This window comes from Trichechus manatus, unplaced genomic scaffold (genome assembly GCF_000243295.1).
Source record: "Trichechus manatus latirostris isolate Lorelei unplaced genomic scaffold, TriManLat1.0 scaffold00146, whole genome shotgun sequence".
Classification (NCBI taxonomy): Eukaryota; Metazoa; Chordata; class Mammalia; order Sirenia; family Trichechidae; genus Trichechus; species Trichechus manatus.
The window spans coordinates 2,891,118-2,915,451 of record NW_004444082.1 but is presented as its reverse complement, the minus strand read 5'-3'; the positions used below and the strand labels follow the sequence as shown (position 1 = coordinate 2,915,451).

Sequence of the window (24,334 nt, the reverse complement as noted above, 5' to 3'; positions counted from 1 at the left end):
TATAGTTGCCAGTCTTACGTATTAAAAGTGGCAAATTATAAATCAGCTACATTTTGTTATTCAAAATGTCCAAAGAGGAGCTAATTTTCCTTTTCAGTGTGAAATTAGAAGTATAAATCAAGAAATATATTCTTATTTTACAAAAAAATTAAAGCCAAGGCCAAAGACTTTGTACTCTGGATAAAGATCTCAAAAGGAGCTTGAAGAAAACTACCTTATATCCTTGTGCTAGCTGATTAGTAAGCTGCTAAGGCTTTTAACTGTGATCTAGCCCTGTCTCAGGTCATGGAATCCATTCTTCAGCAAGCAGATAAAAATTTGTTTTCTTAATACCCAAAAACCCACTGCTGTCTTATTGATTCCAATAGGATAGAACTGCCCCATAGGGTTTCCAAGGCTGTAAATTTTTACGGAAGCAGACTTTCACATCTTTCTACCTAAAAGCAGCTGGTGGGTTCGAAACGCCAACCTTTCAGTTAGCAGTCAAGTGCTTTAACCGCTCCACCACCAGGGCTCCTAGTTTTCTTAATAGTCATTATCAGTTCTTTATTATGGCACAATGTACCAGGAAGTCAAGGACCCCAAGCATCAAACATCAATTTCAGATTTGTCTTCTGTATGTCAGAAATCAGATTATTTGTATTAAATATTAGTAGACTCTGACTCGAAGAGGTAACCACTAGATTTATTGGAAAGATATTACAAGATTTTCTTTTACAGTTGTAGCCAAAGTTTTATCACATTTATCTAGGATTATCACTAGCAAACACTTAAAATGTGTGTATTTGATACCTGATTAGAAACCATTCTGCTAAATTTCATTTCTTTCCATCTTGTTTAGTTCTGTACATCTTTAGAATCGTAAACTACTATTATGTTTTCCCCTATTAAGTCCAGTTCAATCAGATGATTCTAAAAATGCTGCCATATTTCAGAAAGGTGAATTTAATAAATGAAACAGAATTTTAGGTCGTATCTTGCCTTTGCAGATAACTGTTTTCATATGCTATAGGATTTTCTGGAACAATGACCCCCATCAGATTATAGTAATTCTAAACAATTAGTAGCTTTCCTTAGAACTTAGTAGCCACTCCAAAAACAAAACATAGATATTTGATTTTTTGCCAACCATAAGAATGAAAATAAAGTGAATTGTTATTGTTTGTTGGTTTATTTCTGCCATCCAACAGCAATAAGTAACCTCTCCTCCCGAAATGCCCCTTTTATAACAGCATAAGATTACAAAGTTAGGAGCTGAGAAGAGGAAAGGGGGAAGTGGGTGGTGGTAATATGTAAATGATGCCTCTCCTCCCCACTGGTTTGAGAAATAGGCGGGGATACAGCTGTCATCTCCAGCTCCAAAAAACTGACAAGGAAATTTTAATCAGTGTGCTGATATACATTCTGAAACTATCTTGGATTACTGTAATGGAATTTTACCTGCCAAGTATTTTTTAAAAAAGCTAATGAGAAAACCATCTTTAAAACCAGTGCTCTCTATTAAAATTGGTATGATCCCCTCCAAAAAATGGGAAAAAAAAAAAAATTAAGCAAGGCCCAACTCAGAATCTTAACATATACTATAGTACAATGTAAGTGATAACCTAAGAACACAGAATTTTTTATAATGGTTTAATAGTGTGCCTATAATTATAATGATCTAAAATCAATTTTCTACTTCTAGAACACTATATAAAGGTTGATAACCAGTGCATATCCTTACATTCATGGTTTTGCTTTTTCCTTCATTATGTGAAACCTCCCCACTCCTATTTAAAAAGGACATAGTGGCATTAATTTAAAGCAATACCTGTATTTTTCCATAATTTTAAATAAAAGGTTTAACAGAGTTAGCAAATAGGATAAGAAGTCAATATGTATAGACTTTTTTTTTAAGGAATAAAAGTAACTGCAAAAGTGGCTACCTCTGAGGTCAGGAGGACTCTAGGGTAGAAGGGGGACATTTTCATTGTGTTACCTTTCTTGCCATTTTAAAAATTATGTTTACCTTCTCAATTATAAGACAAAAACTAGTTTAAAAAATATTTTAATCCTTGTTTTCAGGCATCATAATTAGTAATGAATGTACCTCAAAAGCAGGGTCACAGTGACTTTGAGAAACCCTGAAACAACTGGATTAGTTTAGATTTATCCAAGCTATTCATTTTTTTCCAATTTTCAAAACTACTATAGCAAGAGGTTTTATGCTTTCTTCTAAATGGTAATATCCACACAACTGAAGAGTATATTTTTCATACTCACTGATTAATCCAATTCAGGTTATACTTCCAATTTCTTCCCGAATGTTTTTGTATACAAGTATCCCCGCTTTTCAAAAGTTCATTTTACACCACTTTGCTTTTATGAAAAATCTACGTTAGTACCTGTTTTCGCTAACCGAAAGAAATCTGGAGATTTTTGCTTTGGTGAAAGGTGGAAATTAGCATTCAGCATTTGTTTTGTCGTGAGCCATTAAAGAGGAAGCACGAACCCCGAGCAGTGAGAGTGGCCTCGCCACGCTCCTTCCCCGGGAAACACCCTCAGCATCCCAGCTCATCAAGCCACCATAGCTTTTAACTGTCTGAGCATCTGTGCTTTATCTCAATTTATTTTGCACATCTGTTAGCAAGATGCATCCTAAGGTATCAGAAAACCCTAAGAGAGCGCGTCAGAGTCTTACGTGGTATGTGGTATGATTTGGTAGGTTAATTTTTGGGTCTGGGAATGCTCAAAAATTTTTCCCATATAAATTAAGGGTAGTTGCTTCTTTGCTTTACACCATTTTGGCTTACGGAAGGTTTCACAGGAACGCTGTACTTTCAGATACAGGTGAAACCTGCACTTGTAGTGCCAGAACAGCCAAAGGTAATGTCAAGGTGTTTTGTATCTTTCTTCCTTAAAAATGATAAACGATGCTCCTAGAGACAACTACCTTATCCTAATTACATCTAAAGTGACTTGAGATGTCACTTACCAGTTGGAAATACAATGACAACTCTGTGCTGTATATTATATTCTTGCCTTCCCTCCATAATATGTTTGGAGTACATATTGACATAAATAGGATTTATATATAGAAAGATCACATTAAAGATCACATTAACTTAAGACTTGCCTGTGGATAAAGATGGGAAAGCAAAACATTTGAAATTTGGTAGAATTTTTACTTCATAGTAACCTAATACTATTATCTTTGACAAAAGTGACCTGGCAGTTGAAAATGGGTGATGTTGGAGTAACTGATAACTAGGTTATATAATAAAAGTCTTCATAGTCAGCCACAGATTTAAAATGGTGCTTCGTGGGTTTAACATGGTACTTAAGGTTACCACCAGGTATACCCAAACTGGAATTAACTAATATAAAATAAATTTATGTAGGCAGGAGAGGCATATTTTATTTCTCCAGTGACATATGACATATGTACAGTTGAATATAAATTAAAGGCCTGCTTGTATACCAAAACCAGGTCCTTTGGGTGGTTCAGTCAAAGAGGTAAGACCACCAGCTGGCTCACAAGAGAAGCGTCCACTCCTGAAAAGAAAAGCAAATTAACATTTTATTGACTAATAATTTTATCAAGTAACATTTAACAACTTTTACTTTAAAAAATTTTAATTATTACTTCATAATAGCTCAGTTAAGTACTATTTTTTCCCCAGTAACTAGCATGGATTACTTAATTGAAACATTTCAACTGCTGCAAGATTTTCTCTTCCTAAAGTTAAATAAGAAAACAGACACACCAAAACTCGTCGTGAATATGAAAACTATAAAACAACACTAATAATAGTTCTCCTTTATTGAGCAGTGTACATACACTAGCTCACTTAATCTTTACAACAATTATGAGACAAGTAATACTGGCTTTATTTTACAGATACAGAAACCAAGGCTTAGGAGATTAAGCATCTGACTGATGATTACCGCTACGAGCAATGGCAAAAATAACCCAACCGTGGAGGATGTCTTTTAAAGTCATGTTTTAATAAACTAGAGTACTACGTTTATTCTTTTCATGTTTGTATTTTATTTAAATTGAGATCCACTGTCTCAGTGCAGAGAAGGGAATACACACAGTTGTAATTCATTATTGTACACTGTATTTAGAAGTAAACACTAACTGGATTCCTTGAGGAATTTGACGATTTGAGAGGATGTCCCTTAGAAGTAGTGAAGTCAAAGTCTATATTTATATAGTTTTTAACAGCTATATTAGTGGTATTAATTTTATACTGCCTCCTGCCCCCAAAATAAAAGTTTGTGATCAGAGTGACTACTATAAACATGAAGAAAATAAAACAAGAACAGGTCCTGATAAAGAAATCCATGAAGAGAGGCAGCACACAAGTACAAGAACCTGTCTGTCCTCCTTCACCCACACACAGATTCTCCCAGGTAATCATTCACCTTCTGGCCTGTATGACTTGTGTTGCTGGAGCACAGTCCAGCACCTATTTCCTATCATTTTCATCCCTCCTACTCCCTGGCTTTGTTAATTTACCTTGTTCCTGCCACAGAGTTTAGCTGAAGAATTTGTTCAGTTCGTATCTTTTTAACCCCATCTGGCTTTGCGCTTCACATTCTGCCATCAGTCCTAGAAGTCTGTTCTTTTGAGCCCTAGCAAATCATTTTTTGAGGAGACAGGAGGGTGATACCACTTAATCATTTATAAGTCTTTCAAGCTAGCATAGTACATGATACAACTTAGTAATGTACTCTAATGAAGAATGCCAACGAAGTCAGAAATCAGTTAATATGTTTGCATTATAGGGTTTGTTTTTCTCGGAGCCCTGGTTGCACAGTGGTTAAGAACTCCGCTGCTAACCAAAAGCTCTATGGTTCAAATCCACTAGCCGCTCCACGGTAGACAGATACAGCAGTCTGCATCCATGAAGATTAAACCAAAAATCTGCTGCCACGGGGTCCATGCCGACTCACAGCGACCCTACAGGACAGAGTAGAACTGCCCCATGGGGTTTCCCAGGAGAGGCTGGTGGATTTGAACTGCTGACCTTTTGGTTAGCAGCTGAGCTCTTAACCACTGCACCACCAGGGACCCCGTAAAGAATGCAGCCTGGGAAACCCTGTGAGGCAGTTCTACTCTGTCCTGCGGGGTTGCTATGAGTCGGAGTCAACTCCACGGCAGTTGGTTTTTTTTCTTACAGGTCTTTTTGTTCACGCTAAAAAGCAGACCAAAAAGCAGTCACTGTGTACTGTCAGAGCCTAACAATAACTTTGTAGGGCAAGTGGCAAAATTATATTTAAAAAAAAGCAGTTGGATTTGTAAATTTTTTTTTTGTATCAGCTAGTGGTTTAATCTCAGCTACTTCTTCCATCAAATTTCTCTGCTTAAAACTTGTTTCTTGATCAAATGTCAGAATGGAATGTGATTAAATGTTTTCTTTTAGATGTATCTTGAAAGCTGAGCATTCAGAGGGTATCTTGAACGCTCTTATCGTCCAATTGGGTATTGTTGCTGTTGTTAGGTGCCGTCAAGTCGGTTCCGACCCATAACAACCCTATGCACAAAAGAAAGAAACACAGCCCAGTCCTGCGCCATCCTCACAATCACTGCTAGAATTGAGCCCACTGTTGCAGCTACTGTGTATTCTGAGTGCCTTCCAAGCTGAAGGGCTCATCTTCCGGCACTGGATCAGTGTTCCACTGCTATTCGTAAGGTTTTCACTGGTTAATTTTTTCAGTAGACCACTTAGTCCTTCTTCCTAGTCTGTCTCAGTCTGGAAGCTCAGTTGAAACCTGTCTGCCATGGGTGACTTTGCTGATATTTGAATACCAGTGGGCATAGCTTCCAGCATCACAGCAACACGCAAGCCCCCGCAGTACGACAAACTGACAAACACACTGGGGTCCACTTGGATAGGTACATGAATATTTTCAAATCAATAAGCTCCTTACAAAAAAAAAAAAAAAAAAACACCCAAACCCGTTTCCTTCGAGTAGATTCTGACTTACAGCGACACTGTAAGACAGAGTAGAACTGTCCCATAGGGTTTCCAAGGCTGTAATATTTACAGAAGCAGACTACCTACCACATCTTTCTCCCATGGAGTGGCTGGTGGGTTTGAACCGCTGACCTTTCAGTTAGCAGCCGAGTACTTAACCACTGTGCCACGAGGGCTCCTTAATAAGCTCCTTACTTAGTACTAATACCATCTTTACCAATACAAATAACTAATAACATTAAAGAGGAGAATTAATCATGTATATTGCCTGAGCTCCTCACAGCATTATGGAATTTTCTATATGGAAATAATTTTAGGAATAATCTGGTCCAGACTTTCCTAAAATTTGTTACATGAAATTACAGTCCCAGGACATTCTTCAGGGGGAAAAAGGGATTCTATGGTTCAGTGTGCCTGACTGCAAACCTTCTCCTTCCCCTGCCATTCATACAATCCACATTAGAGAATTAGAAAGGCTACAAAATCCTACAATAAAGCCTACAAATTCATTTAATCTACTAATTATGTAACTTCTTTCCCCCCCAAAAAAAACACTTGAGAAGCAGTGATCTAACCCTATCCATTCTCCTGGCAGCCACAATTTACACTAGGGGTTTTCACTTACCAAAAAGCAAAAAATTTTTCCCTGGTATGTTTAAAATGTCATCTATTACACTTTGCCTTCTTCATTACAATTCAAAAAGTAAATGTGGTTATTGAGCCATTCCAACACTAAATGTACATTCATCATTTTAACTCATTGGCATTCTAGAAAACTTGGCTTTTCTGTAAATTTTTAGTGGCTAAAAAAGGACTTTATATAGACAAGCTACTTTATAAAAAATTAGTGCTGATCTTTTTAATATTGCTGAGATATATCAACCACTGCCCCTATTTTTAGTATTAAAAACAGAAGTGATTTTATTGTCTAGTCATCTATCAACAATCATACTGGAACTGTAGCCTAGCTATGTCTTTTTACATCTCAGATACTACCTGTACCCCACAGAATTCTGCAAAATTTAAGATATCTTTGTAAAACTAAATATAAAGAAATCAAATTGGTTTTAGTATTAGTTTTAACTAATCTACACTAAAATATATATAGTAATTATTTGAAAGTAGCTTTAGAAATTATTTGTAGCACTTTAAAGTAAAATCTTAGCACACAAGTATTTATTGATGCCAAAATTAAGCTAATATTTTCTTACCATTAGTTTAATAGTTTCTTTTTAACTGTCATTTACCAAAAATGATAAACCAGCAGCTTTTTAACCACATAGAAAACATCAGTTTTTTACTAATTTTGGTCAAGGCAGACCTAATGGATGGTACCTCAGAAAATCAGTTGCTGTTGAACCAGTTTAATTTCTCTCATTTCTTCATTACTTAAAGATTCATAATTAGCATCTCTCAAATATGTGAGAAAAGAGCTTTATTATTAAAATATTAGAAAAAGAGTGAACCAGCTTTGATTAATTTAAAGAATTACTATAACTATTTTGGTTATTACTATCATTGTAGTCTCTCATCATCCTGTATATTGAAGAAATTAACTTGGGAAAGTTCCTGTTTTCATAGGCTGGTAAGACATCCTAATATTACCATGTCCAAATAAATAAGCCGTAGAGACTATTGATGAACTCTCTGTAGTTACTGAAAAATAAGTAGATTTATTTCTGCTTTTTAAATAAGAAGTGATAAGTAGAAAATAAAATTAGTTTCAGAGACCAATAATTATAAAGTCTTTGGCTGAAATCCAGAACAGTGTCAACAAAATCCCAGAGAAGAACTGTTTACAATTACTGATAAGTAACATCCCTGTTACATGTAGAGAGTGCTTAACTGTGATACTTAGTTCTTCCTATTTAATGTTAAAATACAATTATGTTACAGTTTTCCTAGATTTAAAACAACAAAAACAACTCTAATTTCCACTGGTAATCTCTTCCATTCCTTTGGTTTTAAATACCTCTAATAGTTGATGAATTTCCAGTTCCTATTTCCAGCCCTAATCAATTCTTTAAGTTCCAGGCTTTTATCTACCTTTTAGCATTCTACCACAGACGTCTAATACCAAAAAAAAAAACAAAAAACAAACCCATGTCCATTGAGTCAATTCCAACTCACAGCGACCCTATAGGACAGAGTAGAACTGCCCCATAGGGTTTCTAAGGAGCGGCTGGTGGATTCAAAGTTACCACTGTGCCACCACGATGTCTAATAGGCATCTGAAATTTAACATGCCCGAAACAAAATTCTTGAATTTCTTCTCCAAACCTGTTCTACCCCAAATCTTCTCTATTTTAATTAAAGGACTCATCCAGGTGGTCAGGCCAAAAAGCTAGGAATTACACATAATTTCTTCACTCTGCAACATCCACTAAATTCTATTCTCCACATAGCAACTACGGCAATATTTTAACAAAATCACTGCTATCAGCTTAAAACAGTCCAGCCGAAACTACTTATCTGGGCCCCTATCAACCTCTTTGACCCCTTCCACCACTTTCCCCCTCAATCACCTCACTGCAACCAAACTATCATTTTCTTTCCTCCAAGACCTTTATAGATGCTCTTCCCTCTCCCTAGAACATTCTTCCTCTAGCTCTTCACATGGTTCTTCCCACCTCATTCAGACCATGGCTCAAAGGTTACCACCTCAGAGAGACCTGACTAAATCTAACCCCTATCATTATCTATCCTCTAACTCTGCTCCATTTTCCTTCATATCACTTATCACTATGAGACATTACACGAGCTTTCTATCTCCATTACTAGAATATAAGGTATATGAATAGTTTATCCTGTTCACAATTGTATCCCCAGTCCAAAATGGTGCTGGCACACAGCAGGCACTCATGTTTGTGAAAAGAAATGGTGAGAGAATGTAATAAAAGTGGGCAAAGAAATTATTGTCTATTTGAGGGGCAGCAGATTAATGTTGTCATCCTTAAATCATCACAGTTCAAAAGAAGGGTAGTAGGAGGTTCTAACCTACAAATTAAGACTACAGAATTATAAAGATGTAATCAGAAGAAAGCAGGACATCTAAAGAAACCAAGTTGATTCCACAAGGAAATCTGTACTAGAGATATTAAAAGTACCCAAATGCTGACAGTTTCAAATTATGGGTTTAAGTCCAAATATAAAAGTACTAACTAACCAGTTGCCATCGAGTTGATTTCGACTCATGGTAACCTCCCATACAACAGAACGAAATGTCCAGTTGTGTGCCATCTTCACGACTGTTGGTATGATTGAGTTCATTGTCGTAGCCACTGTATACTTTGAGTGCCTGCCAACCTCAAAGCTCATCTTCCAGCCACTATGTCAGACAGTATCTGTTGTGATCCATAGGATCTTCATTGGCCAGTTTTCGGAAGCAGATCATCAGGCCTTTCTTCCTAGTCTGTCATAAGTCTAGAAGCTCCGCTGAAACCTGTCCACCATGAATGACCTTGCTGGTATTTGAAATGCCGGTGGCATAGCTTGCAGCATCAGAGCAACACGCAAGCCACCACAATGACAAACAGCTGGTGGACACTTGTAATAACGCAGCCTAATTACATCAATTGTCATTTCGGATACGTTACACAATTTAATTTATAGTCCGTGAAAATGTCCAGATCTTTTCATCTTATCTTCTGTTCTGCCAGGTTGCTCCTATCATGTAGTTGTATTAATTGCTTTTGTTTTAATTATAACTTGAGCAACTTTTACCAAACCCTAATTCCAGATCTAAGCATTCACATATCTCCAAATTATCTCTCATGGAAGTAAATGTCCGTGTAGTCTTAAATAGTTGTAATCCCTTTGTATGTATTTTTTCCTGCTAAGTCATATAAAATTTTCCTTCTCTCAACATACTTCTAGGTTTAAATGGCTATATAATATTCCAATGGGTCAAAAATCTACAGTGTGTTTTTTATGCCCCTATTTATGTATATTTTTCCTAATTTTTGCTATAAATAACTATTCTCTGATGTTAAATTACTAGTTCAGAGGGCATAGGTGGTTCTGTAATTTGTGCTCTAGAAATTCATCCATTCTTTTGGCAGACTAATAATCCAAGCTAATGAGAAAATGAGGTCAATTCAGGATAACTGAAATTTAGTAAATGCAAGCTGGCCCCTATTGACTACTTGTCGTAGAAACATATACTTCTTCCAGCACCCAGAGCCTAGAGAATTCAATTGGCTTAAAGAAGTTGGCATCCTGTTCCTAGTTACTCTCTTGGGCTACACTTGCTTTCTGGGGAGGTAGAACATTTCCATTGAGAAGATCATTCTCTTTACAGAGGTGAATGAAGTGGAACCTCTTGTCACTTGTTAACGTAACAATAGTTCTTAGACAGTGGTCCTATCCCTTACTTACTCTTCCTCCAAGTGTAGGCCCCCCAAAAAGTCCACAATATTTTCACAAACTTTCAGCTCATTTTTAGGCCCTCAGAGAGTTTTTAAGTAACTTCATGCTACTCTAATAGTTAACGCCCTCGGCTGCTAACTGAAAAGCCGTACATTCAATTCCACTCAGAGGCACCTTGGAAGACAGGCCTGGCAGTTTACTTCTGAAAAATTGGCCATTTAAAACCCTATGGAGCCCAGTTTTACTCTGACACATGGAGTCACTGTAAGTCAGAACTGACTCCATGGCAGCTGGTGGTTTTTAGGGTCGGAAACAAAATAAGCAATACCACAATGCTCTGCACTGCTCAGTTCATATTAACTGTAATTAGTTTAAGTATCACATTGAGAAATTCACTAGCCAACTAAAAAGCCTGTAGAGGAGGGAGACCAGAACTATGTCATATAAGGAAAAACACTGAAAGACCTATTGATATTCAAGCTGAAGAAGATATGGGAAGACAAGATAGCTGTTTCAGCTAACTGAAGAGCTGTCATTTGGAAGAGGCATTAAAATTACCTTCTGTTCAAAGGTCAGAGCTGGACCATTAGGTGGAAATTAAAGGAGACAGACTTTGGGTCAATCTTCTAACAGTATAAACTTAAACAATGGAATTGATTTCTACGTGTAGTCCATTTCCCTTCTCCACAAATATTTAAGCAGATAGATGATCATCTGATAAGATTTTAGAAACAAAAATTTTTCTTTAGGTTTTTTTTATAATGGCTCTTTCCAACTCCTATAAACCTGGGGTATACAATTTTTGAAATTAAATATTACATGAAAGACTAATTTAGGTTAGCCCATTAAAATTTATTACATATAAATAAAAGCATACCTTGGCCCAGGTTTTGGAATTTTGCCAGCTTTGAGCTCATCAATAATTTCTTCAATATCCTTAGGTGTCAGATCCTCCTAGAAAACAGAAATTACAATAGTCATATTAAAATTACTTCCTACTGCTAGAATATGTATAAGCCCCTGACACCAGTTAGTTTACTGTGTCTGTCCCTCTTAGATCACAAGACAGTTACCAAGGTAGCAACAAGTATGAATGAATACTTGGTTTATAACATATACTGCTAAAGGCAACAGGCAGTAAGAGCTGTCGGTGAAGAGGCAACGCAGAGCAGTACTCTGAGGAAAAGAGGTCTGTGTTTGAGTCCTGGCTCTACCGCATAATAAAGAATCATCTTGGCCGTGTTACTCAGCCTCCCTAACTTTGTTTCTTCGTTTATAAACCTACCTCAGTGCTTCTGAGAATTAAATGAGAAAATATATAAAGTAGAACAGTGCAAAAGCACGTGCTCAGTAAATGTTATATTCTTGAAGAAACACGAGACACAAATAGTGCCAGTACTAGTAGTACAGCAGTGGCAGTAACTTAGAAGCAGATGCCTAATATCTATCCCGAACCTAAAGTTCTAACACCCTTGATTTTCTTTAATGATCCCGAACCTCCAATCCTACTCCCTCTATTTCAACCAGAGCAGCTCTATATTTTGTATACCGTGCAACATTTTATTTCAAGAAAGAGTTCTATTACTTAAAATAAAAAAATACCATTAAAGCACCTGTGAACATGCGTGCACAGACACACATACATACACACACACACAAGCCTACCTGCAGTCTGGGTTTAATCAAAAGGGGAACAGTCAAAACACAATGAGCGAGATGAAACTAAGAGAAAAATCACAGCCACACAACATCTTAACCCCTCCTCCCCCATCCACAACTGTTAAATATTTAATAAATTTTTCATTGGAAGGCCCTGAACAATTGCTCCTGGTACTAACTATGCTAGAGAAATCACAATTCAATACTGTATTACAAGTGCCTAGAACTGTGCTTAGCACATACAAGGCTATTAATATATGCTGAATGATTAAACAGTTATAGAAGTAAGAAGCTCTATTTAAACCACTTAGGTTTCAATGAGATGCTTAGAACCTAACAGCTAGAAAGAATCCTTAAGTTCATCTCATGATCTCATCCCCCCACACATAAGTTTTTATTATGAAAATTTTAAAACTACATGAATACCTGTATCTCTGTCACCTGGGTCCAATAATTTTTTAATTTTACTATATTTGCATTTGTACTTTTTTTTTTTGCTGTACAATCTGAAAGCAAGTTGCAGACGTCATGACACTTCGCTATTATTTCAGCAGGCATCGCCTAGTCAGAATATTCTCTTAAATAACCACAATGCCATCACCACACCTAAGAAAACTAACTAGCTCCTTAACACCGTCCATGCCAAGTCCAAGTCCGTATTCAAGTCTTCCCAACCATTCAAAATGGATCTGATAGCTATTTTTTTCTAAGCAGGATCCAATCAAAGTACAGTAAAACCTGAGAAAGCCAGAACCTGCGTAAGGCAGACACCTGTCAGAGAAGGTAAACGCACATATTTTCCACTAACAGAGTGATAGAAAAGTGGTAAGACTGCACCCTGTCAAAGGCAGAAAGCTTGCAAGACCCGGAAAAGCAAGGCAGTCCTGTCAAGTTCCAGCTCTCAAAGCTATCACGGTATACGTAACTGTCTCATTTTCTCTACTGATAAACTAAGCTCCATAAAGTTAACTGTCTTGCCCAAGATCATACTGCTATTAACTGGAAGAACCTCTATCTCTTAGACAAATAAATACACGACTACATTCAGTAGATTTACAGTGCTTCACACAAAGTCTTTACTAATTCCCGTTAAAATATGAGTAAACTGCCCAAGTGTGAGAAAAGGGAAAAGTTGCTGCCATATCTTTAAAGGGTTTTTTTGGTTTGTTAAGTACGGGAAATAAAAGAGAGATGTTAAGAAGTTTGAATCATTCGTTATGAAAATGAAGAAAATCACTCTAGGGAATGAAACCAAAACCAAACCAAACCCGTTGCTGATGAGTCGATTTTCCAACTCATAGCGACCTTATAGGGCAGAGCAGAACTGCCCCAAAGGGTTTCCAAGGAGCAGCTGGTGGATTCGAACTGCCGACCTTTTGGTTAGCAGCCGAGCTCTTAACCACTATGCCACCAGGGCTCCAAAGCACCCTAGACACAAAAAGTTCAAAGAAATCAAATTTCATCTTCATTTAAAAAAAAAAATAACAGATTTCCATTTCAGGCATTAAGACAGACTGGCTATCCTGATTGAAAACCTCCTGTTGTAACAACTAAAAATACCAGATTAAAAAAAAGGCCTTTAAAAATTCATCAGTAAGCTACAAGAAAGTCAGAAACAGCCAGGGACCAAAAACTCAATGAAAACCCAGAGACATAAGTGAAACATCAAGTAAACTTGATGTGATGCCAAATGTTGTTGTCAGGTGCCATCGAGTCAGTTCCAACTCATAGCGACCCTTCATGCAACAGAACAAAACACTGCCCGGTCCTGCATCCTCACAATTGTGGTTATGTTTGAACCCATTGTTGCAGCCACTGTGTCCATCCATCTTGTTGCGGGTCTTCCTCGTTTTCACTGACCCTGTATCAAGTATGATGTCCTTCTCCAAGGACTGGTCCCTTCTGATAACATGTCCAAAGTACGTGAGACGAAGTCTCACTAAGGAGCACTCTGGCTGTGTTACTTCCAAGACAGACTTGTTTGTTCTTCTCGCAGTCCATGGTATATTCAGTCTTCTTCACCAACACCATTAACTCAAAAGCATCAGTTCTTCTTCGGTCTTCCTTATTCATTGTCTAGCTTTCACATGCATATGAGGTAATTGAAAACACCATGGCTTTGGTCAAGCGCACCTTAGTCCTCAGAGTAACATCTTTTGCTTTTTAACACTTTAAAGAGGTCTTTTGCAGCAGATCTGCCCAATGCAATGCATCTTTTGATTTCTTGACTGCTGCTTCCATGGGTGTTGACTGTGGATCCAAGTAAAATGAAATCCTTGACAATTGCAATCTTTTCTCCATTTATCATGATGTTATTTATTGGTCCAGTTGTGAAGATTTTTGTTTTCTTTAAGTTGAGGTGTAATCCACACTGAAGGCTGCAGTCTTTGATCTTCATCAGTAAGTGCTTCAAGTCCTCTTCACTTTGAGGAAGAAAGATTGTGTCATCTGCATATCGCAAGCTGTTAATGAGTCTTCCTCCAATCCTGATGCCCCATTCTTCTTCACACAGTCGAGCTTATCAGTTTATTTGCTCAGCATACAGATTGAGTAACTATGATGAAAGGATACAACCCTGACCCATACCTTTCCTCATTTTAAACCACGCAGTATCCCCTTGTTTTGTTCAAACGATTGTCTTGGTCTATGTACAGGTTCCACATGAGCACAATTAAGTGTTCTGGAATTCCCATTCTTCACAATGTTATCCACGATTTGTTATGATCCACACAGTCAAATGCCTTTGAATAGTAAATAAAACACAGGTAAACATCTTTCTAGTATTCTCTGCTTTCAGCCAAGATCCATGTGACATCAGCAATGATATCCCCTGTTCACATCTTCTTCTGAATCTGGCTTGAATTTCTGGCAGTTCCCTGTCGATATACTGCTGGCAGCTGCTTCTGAATGATCGTCAGCAAAATTTTACTTGAGTGTGGTATTAATGATATTGTTTGATAATTTCTACATTCTGACGCCAGCTACAAAAGGGTAGTAATGGTAATAACAGTCTCAAAGCTTGCCTAACTTCAGGGAGGATAATGCGAATCAAGATGAGCCCAAGGCTGATCCCTAGGAGGTGGAGGTCAGACATACCTCCACTCTCCAACCTTTTTACCAATTCTGACACCAGCCATCCCTCCCACAGCCCTCTCTACTTCTCTTCTGGGTTCAATAACCCATTGCAGTGGCCACACAGACCTCATAGACCATACTTACAGATAAATGGTTTATTAAGGAAGTGACAGGGTACAACTCAGGATCAGGAAGCATGTAGGCATAGTCTCCCTTGTTCAGTGAAGGGCAGCTCTCTCACCTCCTCTCGGCTGGGCAGGCCTCCTCTCAGCCCCTTGAGGACAGGCCTACTCTCGGGCCCCTAAAGACAGGCCTCCTCTTGGGCCCTTCAGGATAGGCTCCTTTCAGCCCCCCTCAGGAAAGCCTCCTCCCAGGCCCTCAGGACAGGTTCCTTTCGGCCCCTTCAGGACAGGATTCTCTTGGCCCTGCTGTCTGTCACCACTCCCTCTGCCGCAGGGCCCATTCTGGACCTGCTGCCACCAGCTCTGCCACTGAACCCCTTCTGGACCTGTTGCCAGTGTTACAACCCTTGACCCATGTTACAGATCTTTGAGGATGTCCCTTGACTCCTTTCTCTCTGCTGCTTTTCTCTTGCCTTTTCTCCTTTCTGCTTCTTCCTGCTTCCTGTCTTCTTCTGTCTGAAATCTCTGTGGGGTTGGCTGCTTACATCTACAACTCCTTGACAATTTCAAGGCATGGCCCTCACAGTAGGGCCATGAACTGACCAATCCCCTCTTGGCAGGCCACAGACACTTCATTTGCATAGTCTATTGACCAATCCCTACAAGGTGCCTATCAATCACAGGGCAGGCTGCAGCCCAGGGCCAAGCAAAAAAGTATCAAACCATCCTTGTTTACAGCTTACCCAGGAAATGGCCATCAACCTGAACAAAACAAACCCTCTAAGGTAGAAAACTAGGACAAAGGTAACTCAAGGCTTAGAGGAACATTCTCTCAAGCTGTTTTTCCAAAGAACCGAGGCAAAAGGCCACATAAAGGAACTCGTTTCAACACACCAGGGCTCAGGGTCTCATGGCCAGCCTAGAATGGCAGGGGGTAAAGCCCCAGGCCAGCCCAAGAGAGTCTAACAAAAGACCATCCAAATAACACGAAGTTAAGACCCAAAAAGCTACACCCTCCATATAAGGGTGAACTAGAAATAAACTGTTCCTCAAAGAAAACTGCTCATCTGGAACCTTGAGCATGTGGGGGTAGCGATAAGGAGAAGGGTTTTCTTTTGAGAACTCCCCAGGACTGTCTAATAAACTTCTAGCATAGAATTTAATTTAAAGTGATCCTGGGCTAGTAGTACTTCCAGGAACAAGAAACAAACAAAGCAAATCCCTTCTTAAAGAATCTACCCTCCACACAGGCCTCAAAGAATTTCCATAAACAAAATTCTAAGAAATATGAGTTAGAAAGGGATATAGATTGAAAACCATGATATAATTAGGGTAGCAAGCAACTTAAAAAAAAAAAAAACTGGAAAACTCTTTACACTTGGATACTAAGAACACTTCTAAAAAAAATTCACAAGTCACAGAAGAAATCAAAATACAAATTAAAAAATATTTAGAAACTAAATAATAAAAATATTACTTATCAAAACTTGTGAGATCTGGGTAAAACTACTTAAGAGAGTGGCATGATACCATCTCTGCAATATAATATATAGCAGTATGGTTGCATATATGTCAGAAAAAGTTTAAATACATGTACGGGAATCGTATACACTAAATTTAGATAGTGGTTATCTCTGGGGAGGAAAGGAAGGGAATGCAATTTTGAGTGAAGTTAGGAGGGCTTCATCTGTGTCTTGTAGCTTATTTCTAAATAATAATATCTGAAGTAAATGTGCCAAAATGTTCATGCCTGGAAGTCTTGGTGGTTGGTATACCAGGGTTATTTTCTGTATCTGTATGTAAATTATTAAATTTTTCATAATTTAAAAGTTTTAAAAAATTATCATTTCCTGGAGTTAAATGCAAAAAATATTAAAGGATAGTAATTTTTTTAAAACTTCTGGATATTTATCCTAATTGTTTCTTCTAAATGAGTAACTAAAAACAACCTATATAGGATAGGGACCCAAATATCTTAAAAAATTTTTTTAAAAGACATCACACAACTTTAATTTATATTAAGTGAAATACTCACATAGTAGTTGTCATTTATTTGAACCATTGGTGCGTTTACACAGGCACCTAAACATTCCACCTCTATAAGAGTGAAAAGTTTGTCAGGTGTAGTCTCCCCAGCCTTTATTCCTAAAAATATAAATGATCACTGTAAGGACCAAGTTGTATTTTAATAGTGATTTTAAGGAAAAAAAAAAACAGAAAACAATGAACGTATTACAGACATATATAAAAAGTGTTTAAGAAATTAAATTTTTAAAAAACTATAATTATACTGTAACATAATGTTAGACATATTACATTAGTATATTTAATAGTTACAAAGAAAGTCAATTAAAATGACATGAAATCTAAAACAAATATACCCAACTATTATCAGAATTTATATCTTGTGGAGGGTAGGGGATTTTAAGCAGACTTTAGCTGTTTTATATACTTCCATACTGCCTAACTATTTTTACCACATGCAAGTATGTTATATCCAACAACCACAAAATTAAAAGATACCTCCTCCTTTTACTTCACTTAACATAGTTATAAATGCAGTAATCGCCATTTTGTATGGAAAAAAATGCCATTTTATTTTACAAATGCTACTATAATAACATCTATTTCCTATTTCCCTCACTGAAGCATTCTTACTACACGCTTACTTGTTCCATGGCTCCTTTGGAAGGAAACACATACAAGATATAGCCAGTTTTTTATGTACCACGTGTTATTATGTAAGAAGTCAAACTTAATTTTCTAAACAATGAAACTTTTAAAACTAGAAACTTTTCAAACATACTTAATGATTGGGAAAGAAAAGGTGAAAACTCAGTTTTGAGGCTGAGAACTAAGGATGAACATAAAAACAGGAAGAAATAAAGTGGGCAAACACCAAAACCCACTGCCATCGAGTCGCTTCCGACTCCTAGCAAAACACAGGAAGACAAAAACGTACTGGGAAAGTACAGATCCAATAAAATGGTAGAGTTGGAAAATTTAGGTAGAAACAGGTCAACTCTAGAAAAGATAATTCTGTTTTTCCTAAAAGTTACAAATGTAATGTATCCCATACCAAGCTTTCTCTGAATGGCCTCCAATATGCTGTCAGAATCTCGAAGCATGCAAGGTGTGGTCGTGCAGACCTGAATGTGATACTTTCCAACTGGCTTCCGATTATACATTGTATAAAAAGTTGCTACTTCATATACTCTCATTGGAGGTACTTGTAAAATTTCTGCAACCTGAAACATTCCGGAAAATTTTAAATTATATAATTACAATGTTTATTAAATGAGCCTTAGGTGTGTCTTAAAATATGTAATTTTAATATTCTATCAGTTTTCTTTAAAAGCAGAGTACGTACCTGTATCAGACAGCTGTGAGTTAGAAGCAAGCCCTTCAATTTTTGCAGACACCTTACAGTTAAACCACACAGAGCCCGAGGCGAACGCTACAGCACTTCCTCCTCCCTTTACCCCACTGCTCGCCTCACAAAGGCTATTCTTTTTCTCTAAATCTTTAAATCTTGCACTATTAAGAATTTCTGCTTACATCATTTCAACTTTTATATTTCATAATTTAAATTTTCCAAATGGCAAAAATTTTGTGGCCAAACCCCAATACATGAAACAATTACATTTTTTAAACCATTCACCGATTTTCTTCAAAAAACTCTTGATGTTACTGGTGGTGTATACAGCAAACAAATGGTATGGAGACAGAAAAAAGGTTGAGAATCAAAGCTTACCTGTTCATCTATATTTTTTTATACATCCATCTACATTTAGATATGTAAACATAAAATTTTATATCTCTGCCTACAGACACACAGACATGCGCATGCCGTGCATGCGCGCGCGCACACACACACACACGCAAGCTCTCCAGAATAATCAAAACACTACTTCAATTTCATACTGCAATATTCTTTACAAAAGCTGGATCTTAGAGTCTAGTACTTCCCACCTCTTCACATCAAGGCATTTATTGAAAATACTTGTTTTGACATACTGGAGTTAAGGACCAAGGGAATCGCTATCTCAGCATACCTCTCTTGCTCAGGGTAAGTCAGCTGTGGGAAACAAGGATTTTAACTGTCTGCTACAGCTGGTCTACATACAGTCAATCATCACTATGATCCTGGCTACAACTTTCTAGGTGATCTATTATCATTTATCAGATTTTAAGATTTCATATCTAGCATTCCTAAAAATGATACATTTATCTATGTCTTAACATGACATAAGAGCTCATTAAATGGCATTTGAGATGATAAATATGCTGAACTTCCTCATATCAGGAATTCCAAAGGAAATATATTCCTAAAAGGTATCGAATCTTTGCCCATTTGTGAAACATAAGTAACTGTACTATTTAATTCAGTGATCCAAACTCGGCAGGTACCCCTGAATCTAGGGAGCTCTCAAAATAAACATGTTGGAGCCCTACCATTGAAGATTTTAATTTCTGTATCTGATATGATCATGTGATTTTTCTTTTTTCTCCTGTTAATATGGTAGGTTACATTGATTACTTTTTGAACAATGAACTAGTGTTAAACCCATTGCTATAGAGTCGATTTCAATTCATGATGACCCCATGTGTGTCATAGTAGTACTGCACTCCACAGGGTTTTGAATGGCTGTAGTCTTACAGTAGATTGCCAGGACTTTCTTCCATGGCACCACTATGTGGATTCAAACTGCCAGCCTTTCAGTTAGTAGCCAAGTGCAAGTCATTTGCACCACCCAGGGGCCCTGGCGATCATAACTGAATAAATCTGGAGTGAGGCCCTGATGTTTAACTTGAAAAAGTTCCCATAGGATTCTGCCACACACGCCTGAGTGATGGTTACTGAACTAACACATGAGCTTCTGGAGTTTGTTTTTGTTGTACAGTTGGGCTTTGGGGGAGACCAACAAGCAGTAACATGAAAATAAAGTCCCAAATGTAAAGCAGAAAGACCGATTATATTTTCTGTTTCTCTCCTCTCCTCCACACATATCCAATTCTAGAACAGAACAGTATTTCTGAAATGTTCTCACCTTAGTTTCTTATTTATTTTTTTCTGCTAAGCCTACCCCTCAGCAAGACTTCCAACAGGCCTGTCATTATTAAAATTGTGAATTAAAAAAAAACCATACCTATGATTAAGAACATATGCCTAAGTATTATTTAGAAAGTTGGCTATTGTAATATTAAAAAAAAAAAACATAATTTAGAAAACTCCCAAGAAACATGCCATTTACTGAAAACAAAATAACCACCTGTCTCTGCTTACTATGTATATTCTGGTTTTGGTGATGTTGATTCAGACTCATGGTGCCCCTGTGTGCTCCACAGGGTTTTCAAAGCTGTGACCTTTCAGAACCAGATCACCAGACCTTCCAAAGCAACCCTGGATGGGTTTGACCACCAACCTCTTAGTTAGCAGTTGAGCACTTAACCATTGTGCTACCGAGGGACTCCTACTAAGTATATACTGTAGTACCTCACTACTAAGCTTGCTTTATAATGTTTTTCATAGCCAAGAAGATGCTAAGGGCCCACGATAAGAGATCAATGAACTAAATCTGAAATTGCATTTGGGATTCCATTAGAGAAAAAAATGACAACACTTCTATTCTCCAAGAAAAGTGCCAATCATCTAGCTTAATTAAAAAAAAAAAAAAAAAAATTTAAAAAAACCCATGGCTGTCGAGTTGATGCTGACTCATAGCCACCCTATAGGACAGAGTAGAACTGACCTATAGGGTTTCCAAAGCTGTTATCTTTCCCGAAGCCAACTGCCACATCTTTCTCCCGCTCTCTAGCTTAATAGTTACAACAAAATAAAGTTCAGAAAGGGATAAGAAGAATGAAGTATAACAGAATCCCAATGGTAGTCAAGTAGAAAATGCACTGAATTGGAAGTCAGACGACCTGGATACAGTCCCAACTCTTGCTCACTTAGAAATCATAACTTAGTAATTGAAGAGTCCTACCTAGTTCAGAACCTTCATTCTGCAGGTGAGGAAATAAGTCCAGAGCGTTTAAGACCCTCAGTCACAAAACTAGTGTGCGGCATGACCGAGACTAAATTTCAGGTCTCTTAGCGCTAAGTCAAATATGTTTTCCATTATATCATGCTCGCTTATCAGTTGTGTGGTTCTGGTAAGAATCAAAAAATGTGATTTTGTATGGCACTTTGTAACTATAAACTGTAATATAAATTTATTATAGTAAAACCTACAAAAGCCAGAACCTATGTAAGGCAAAAACCTGTCAGAGAAGGAAATCAGATATTTTCCAGTAAAGTGTGCAGTAGAAAAGCGGTAAGACTTGCACCCTGTCAAAGGTGGGAAACCTGAAAGACCCGGAAAAACAAGGCAATCTCGTGAAATCCCGGCTCACACAGGTTCACTGTATATTACTAGGATGTGAATAAAGCTGAAATGTAGACTGTTGATAAAAACACTGTTAGAAAAAAATGAGTCTTAAAATATATCTAAATAGACTAACTTCATATAAAACGGGTCACCCATTGCAGGGTGTAGGCTGATGATTCCAAGCTGTCATAATCAAGTAGCTTAAATAACATATATTGATGGATTTTTATTAAAGCCTATGGCTAAAGACTTAATATACTAAAAAGATTCATGTACTTTGTAAATGATTTATGAAATTTCAAATATTCAGAAAGTGACATTTTCTATTTTTATCTCTTTTTATATTTAGAGTACTTAAGCTCTTTTCTCCTCTCTCTGAATTCCTCTGGAGCCCTGGCGGCACCAGGGTTAAGAGATATGGCTGCTAACCGAAAGGTCAGCAGTTCAAATCTACCAGTCGCTCCTTGGAAACCACATGGGGCAGTTTTACTCTATCCTATAGGGTCGCTATGAGTCAAAATTGACTAGACGGCAACGGATTTGGTTTGGTTTTGGTTTCTGAATGCCTTTACATTTTCTGTTCTCAGCAAACCTTTGGTTTTTCTTCAGGTCTCTACCCATCACTCTCTCATTTTCTGCAAAGCCTTCCTTAACAATGATCTTGCCCCTCAGGTAGGCATAACCTACCCCCCTAAAGCTCTTTTTATACATCTCTATACAGGCAGACCTCATTTTATTAGGCTTCGCACATCGCAGATACCGCTTTTTTTTTTTTTAACAAATTGAAGGTTTGTGGCAACCCTCCATCAATCAAGTCCATTGGTGCCATTTTCCCAACAGCATGTGCTCACTTTGTGTCTCTGTGTCACGTTTTGATAATTCTTCCAATATTTCAAACTTTTTCCTTATTTTTATATCTGTTATAGTGATCTGTGATCAGTGATCTTACTACTGTAATTGTATTGAGGTGCCACGAACCATGCCCATATAAGACAGCGAACTTAATCAATCCATGTGTGTGTTCTGACTGCTCTACCAACCAACTGTTCGTTCCCCCATCTCTCTCCCTCTCCTTGGGCCTCCCTATTCCCTGAGATTCGACAATATTGAAATTAGGTCAGTTAATAACCCTCCAGTGGTGTCTAAGTGTTCAAGTGAAATGAAGAGTCCCACGTCTCTCACTTTAAATCAAAAGCTAAAAAAGATTAAGCTTAGTGAGGAAGGCATGTCGAAAGCTGAGATAGGCTGCAAGTTAGGCCTGTTGTGCCAAACAGTTAGCCAAGTTTGAGGGCAAAGGAAAAGTTCTTGAAGGAAATTGTAAGTGCTACTCCAGTGAACACACGAATGATAAGAAAGCGATATGCTGACAGGGAGAAAGCTTTAGTGGTCTAGACAGAAGATCAAAACAGCCACAACATTCCCTTAAACCAAATCCTAATCCAGAACAAGGCCCTGACTTTCTTCAGTTCTATGAAGGAGAGAGGTAAGGAAGCTGCAGAAAAAAAGTTAAAAGCTAGTAGAGGTTGGTTCATGAGGATTAACGAAAGAAGCCATCTCCATAACATAAAAGTGTAAGAGGAAGTAGCAAGTGCTGATGTAGAAGCTGCAGCAAGTTATCCAGATCTAGCTAAGATAACGGATGAAGGTGGCTGCACTAAACAACAGATCTTCAGTGTGGATGAAACAGCCTTGTACTGGAAGCAGATGCCATCTAGGACTTTCATAGCTACAGAGGAGAAGTCAATGCCTGGCTTCAAAGCTTCAAAGAACAGGCTGACTCTCTTGTTAGGGACTAATGCAGCTGGTGACTTTAAGTTGAAGCCAATGCTCATTTACCATTTTTCGCAAGACTATAGCTGCCATAGATAGTAATTCCTCTGATGGATCTGGGCAAAGTAAACTGAAAAACTTCTGGAAAGGATTCACCATTCTAGATGCCATTAAGAACACCTGTGATTCAAAATATCAACATTAACAGGAATTTGGAATAAGTTGATTCCAACCCTCATGGATGACTTTGAGGGGTTCAAGAGTTCCATGGAGGAAGAAACTGCAGATGTGGTGGAAACAGCCAGAGAACTAGAAGTGAAGCCTGAAAACGTGGCTGAATTGCTGCAATCTCATGATACAACTTTAATGGATGAGGAGTTGCTTCTTATGGATGAGCAAAGAAAGTGGTTTCTTGAGATGAATCTACTGGTGAAGATGCTGTGAACGTTGTTGAAGTGACAACAAAGGATTTAGGACATTACACAAACTTAGCTGATAAAGCAGCAGCAGGGGTTGAGAGGACTGACTCCAATTCTGAAAGAAGTTCTACTGTGGGTAAAATGCTATCAAACAGCATCGCATGCTGCAGAGAAATCTTAAGTGAAAGGAACAGTCAATCGATGAGGCGAACTTCACTGTTGTCTTACTTTAAGAAACTGCCACAGCCACCCCAGCCTTCATCAGCCACCGCCCTGATCAGTCAGCAGCCATCAACACTGAGGCGAGACCCTCCACCAGCAAAAAGATCACGACTCGCTGAAGGCTCAGATGATGGTTAGCAATTTTTAACAATAAAGTATCTTTGAATTAAGGTATGTGCATTGTTTTTTAAGACATAATGCTATCGCACACTTAACAGACTACAGGATAGTGTAAACATAACTTTTATATGCACTGGGAAACCAAAAACTTCATATGACTCACTCGATTGCAAAATTCGCTTTATTGCAGTCGTCTGAAACCGAACCCACAGTATCTCTGAGATATGTCTGTATAGGGT

At 37.8% G+C, this 24,334-nt stretch overlaps 1 protein-coding gene across 4 annotated transcripts in view; it reads right to left on the bottom strand.

Moving 5' to 3' along the window:
- Positions 1-841: 841 nt before the first annotated feature.
- The window catches only part of NDUFV2 (NADH:ubiquinone oxidoreductase core subunit V2), a 41,511-nt gene continuing 18,018 nt past the window's right edge, over positions 842-24,334 (bottom strand). Inside the window, exons 5-9 of one of the 4 annotated variants that reach the window (XM_023740050.1) lie at positions 18,270-18,438; positions 17,226-17,335; positions 11,212-11,288; positions 4,505-4,620; positions 842-3,534 (exon numbers count right to left, since the gene is read on the bottom strand). In XM_023740050.1, coding sequence (XP_023595818.1) covers positions 4,524-4,620; positions 11,212-11,288; positions 17,226-17,335; positions 18,270-18,438 — 453 coding nt within the window. In that variant the 3' untranslated portion in view covers positions 842-3,534; positions 4,505-4,523. Of the gene's footprint in view, positions 3,535-4,380; positions 4,621-9,382; positions 11,049-11,211; positions 11,289-17,225; positions 17,336-18,269; positions 18,439-24,334 lie in introns of those variants that run through there. The other 3 variants (XM_004385788.2, XM_023740051.1, XM_023740052.1) reach the window with 3 other exon arrangements.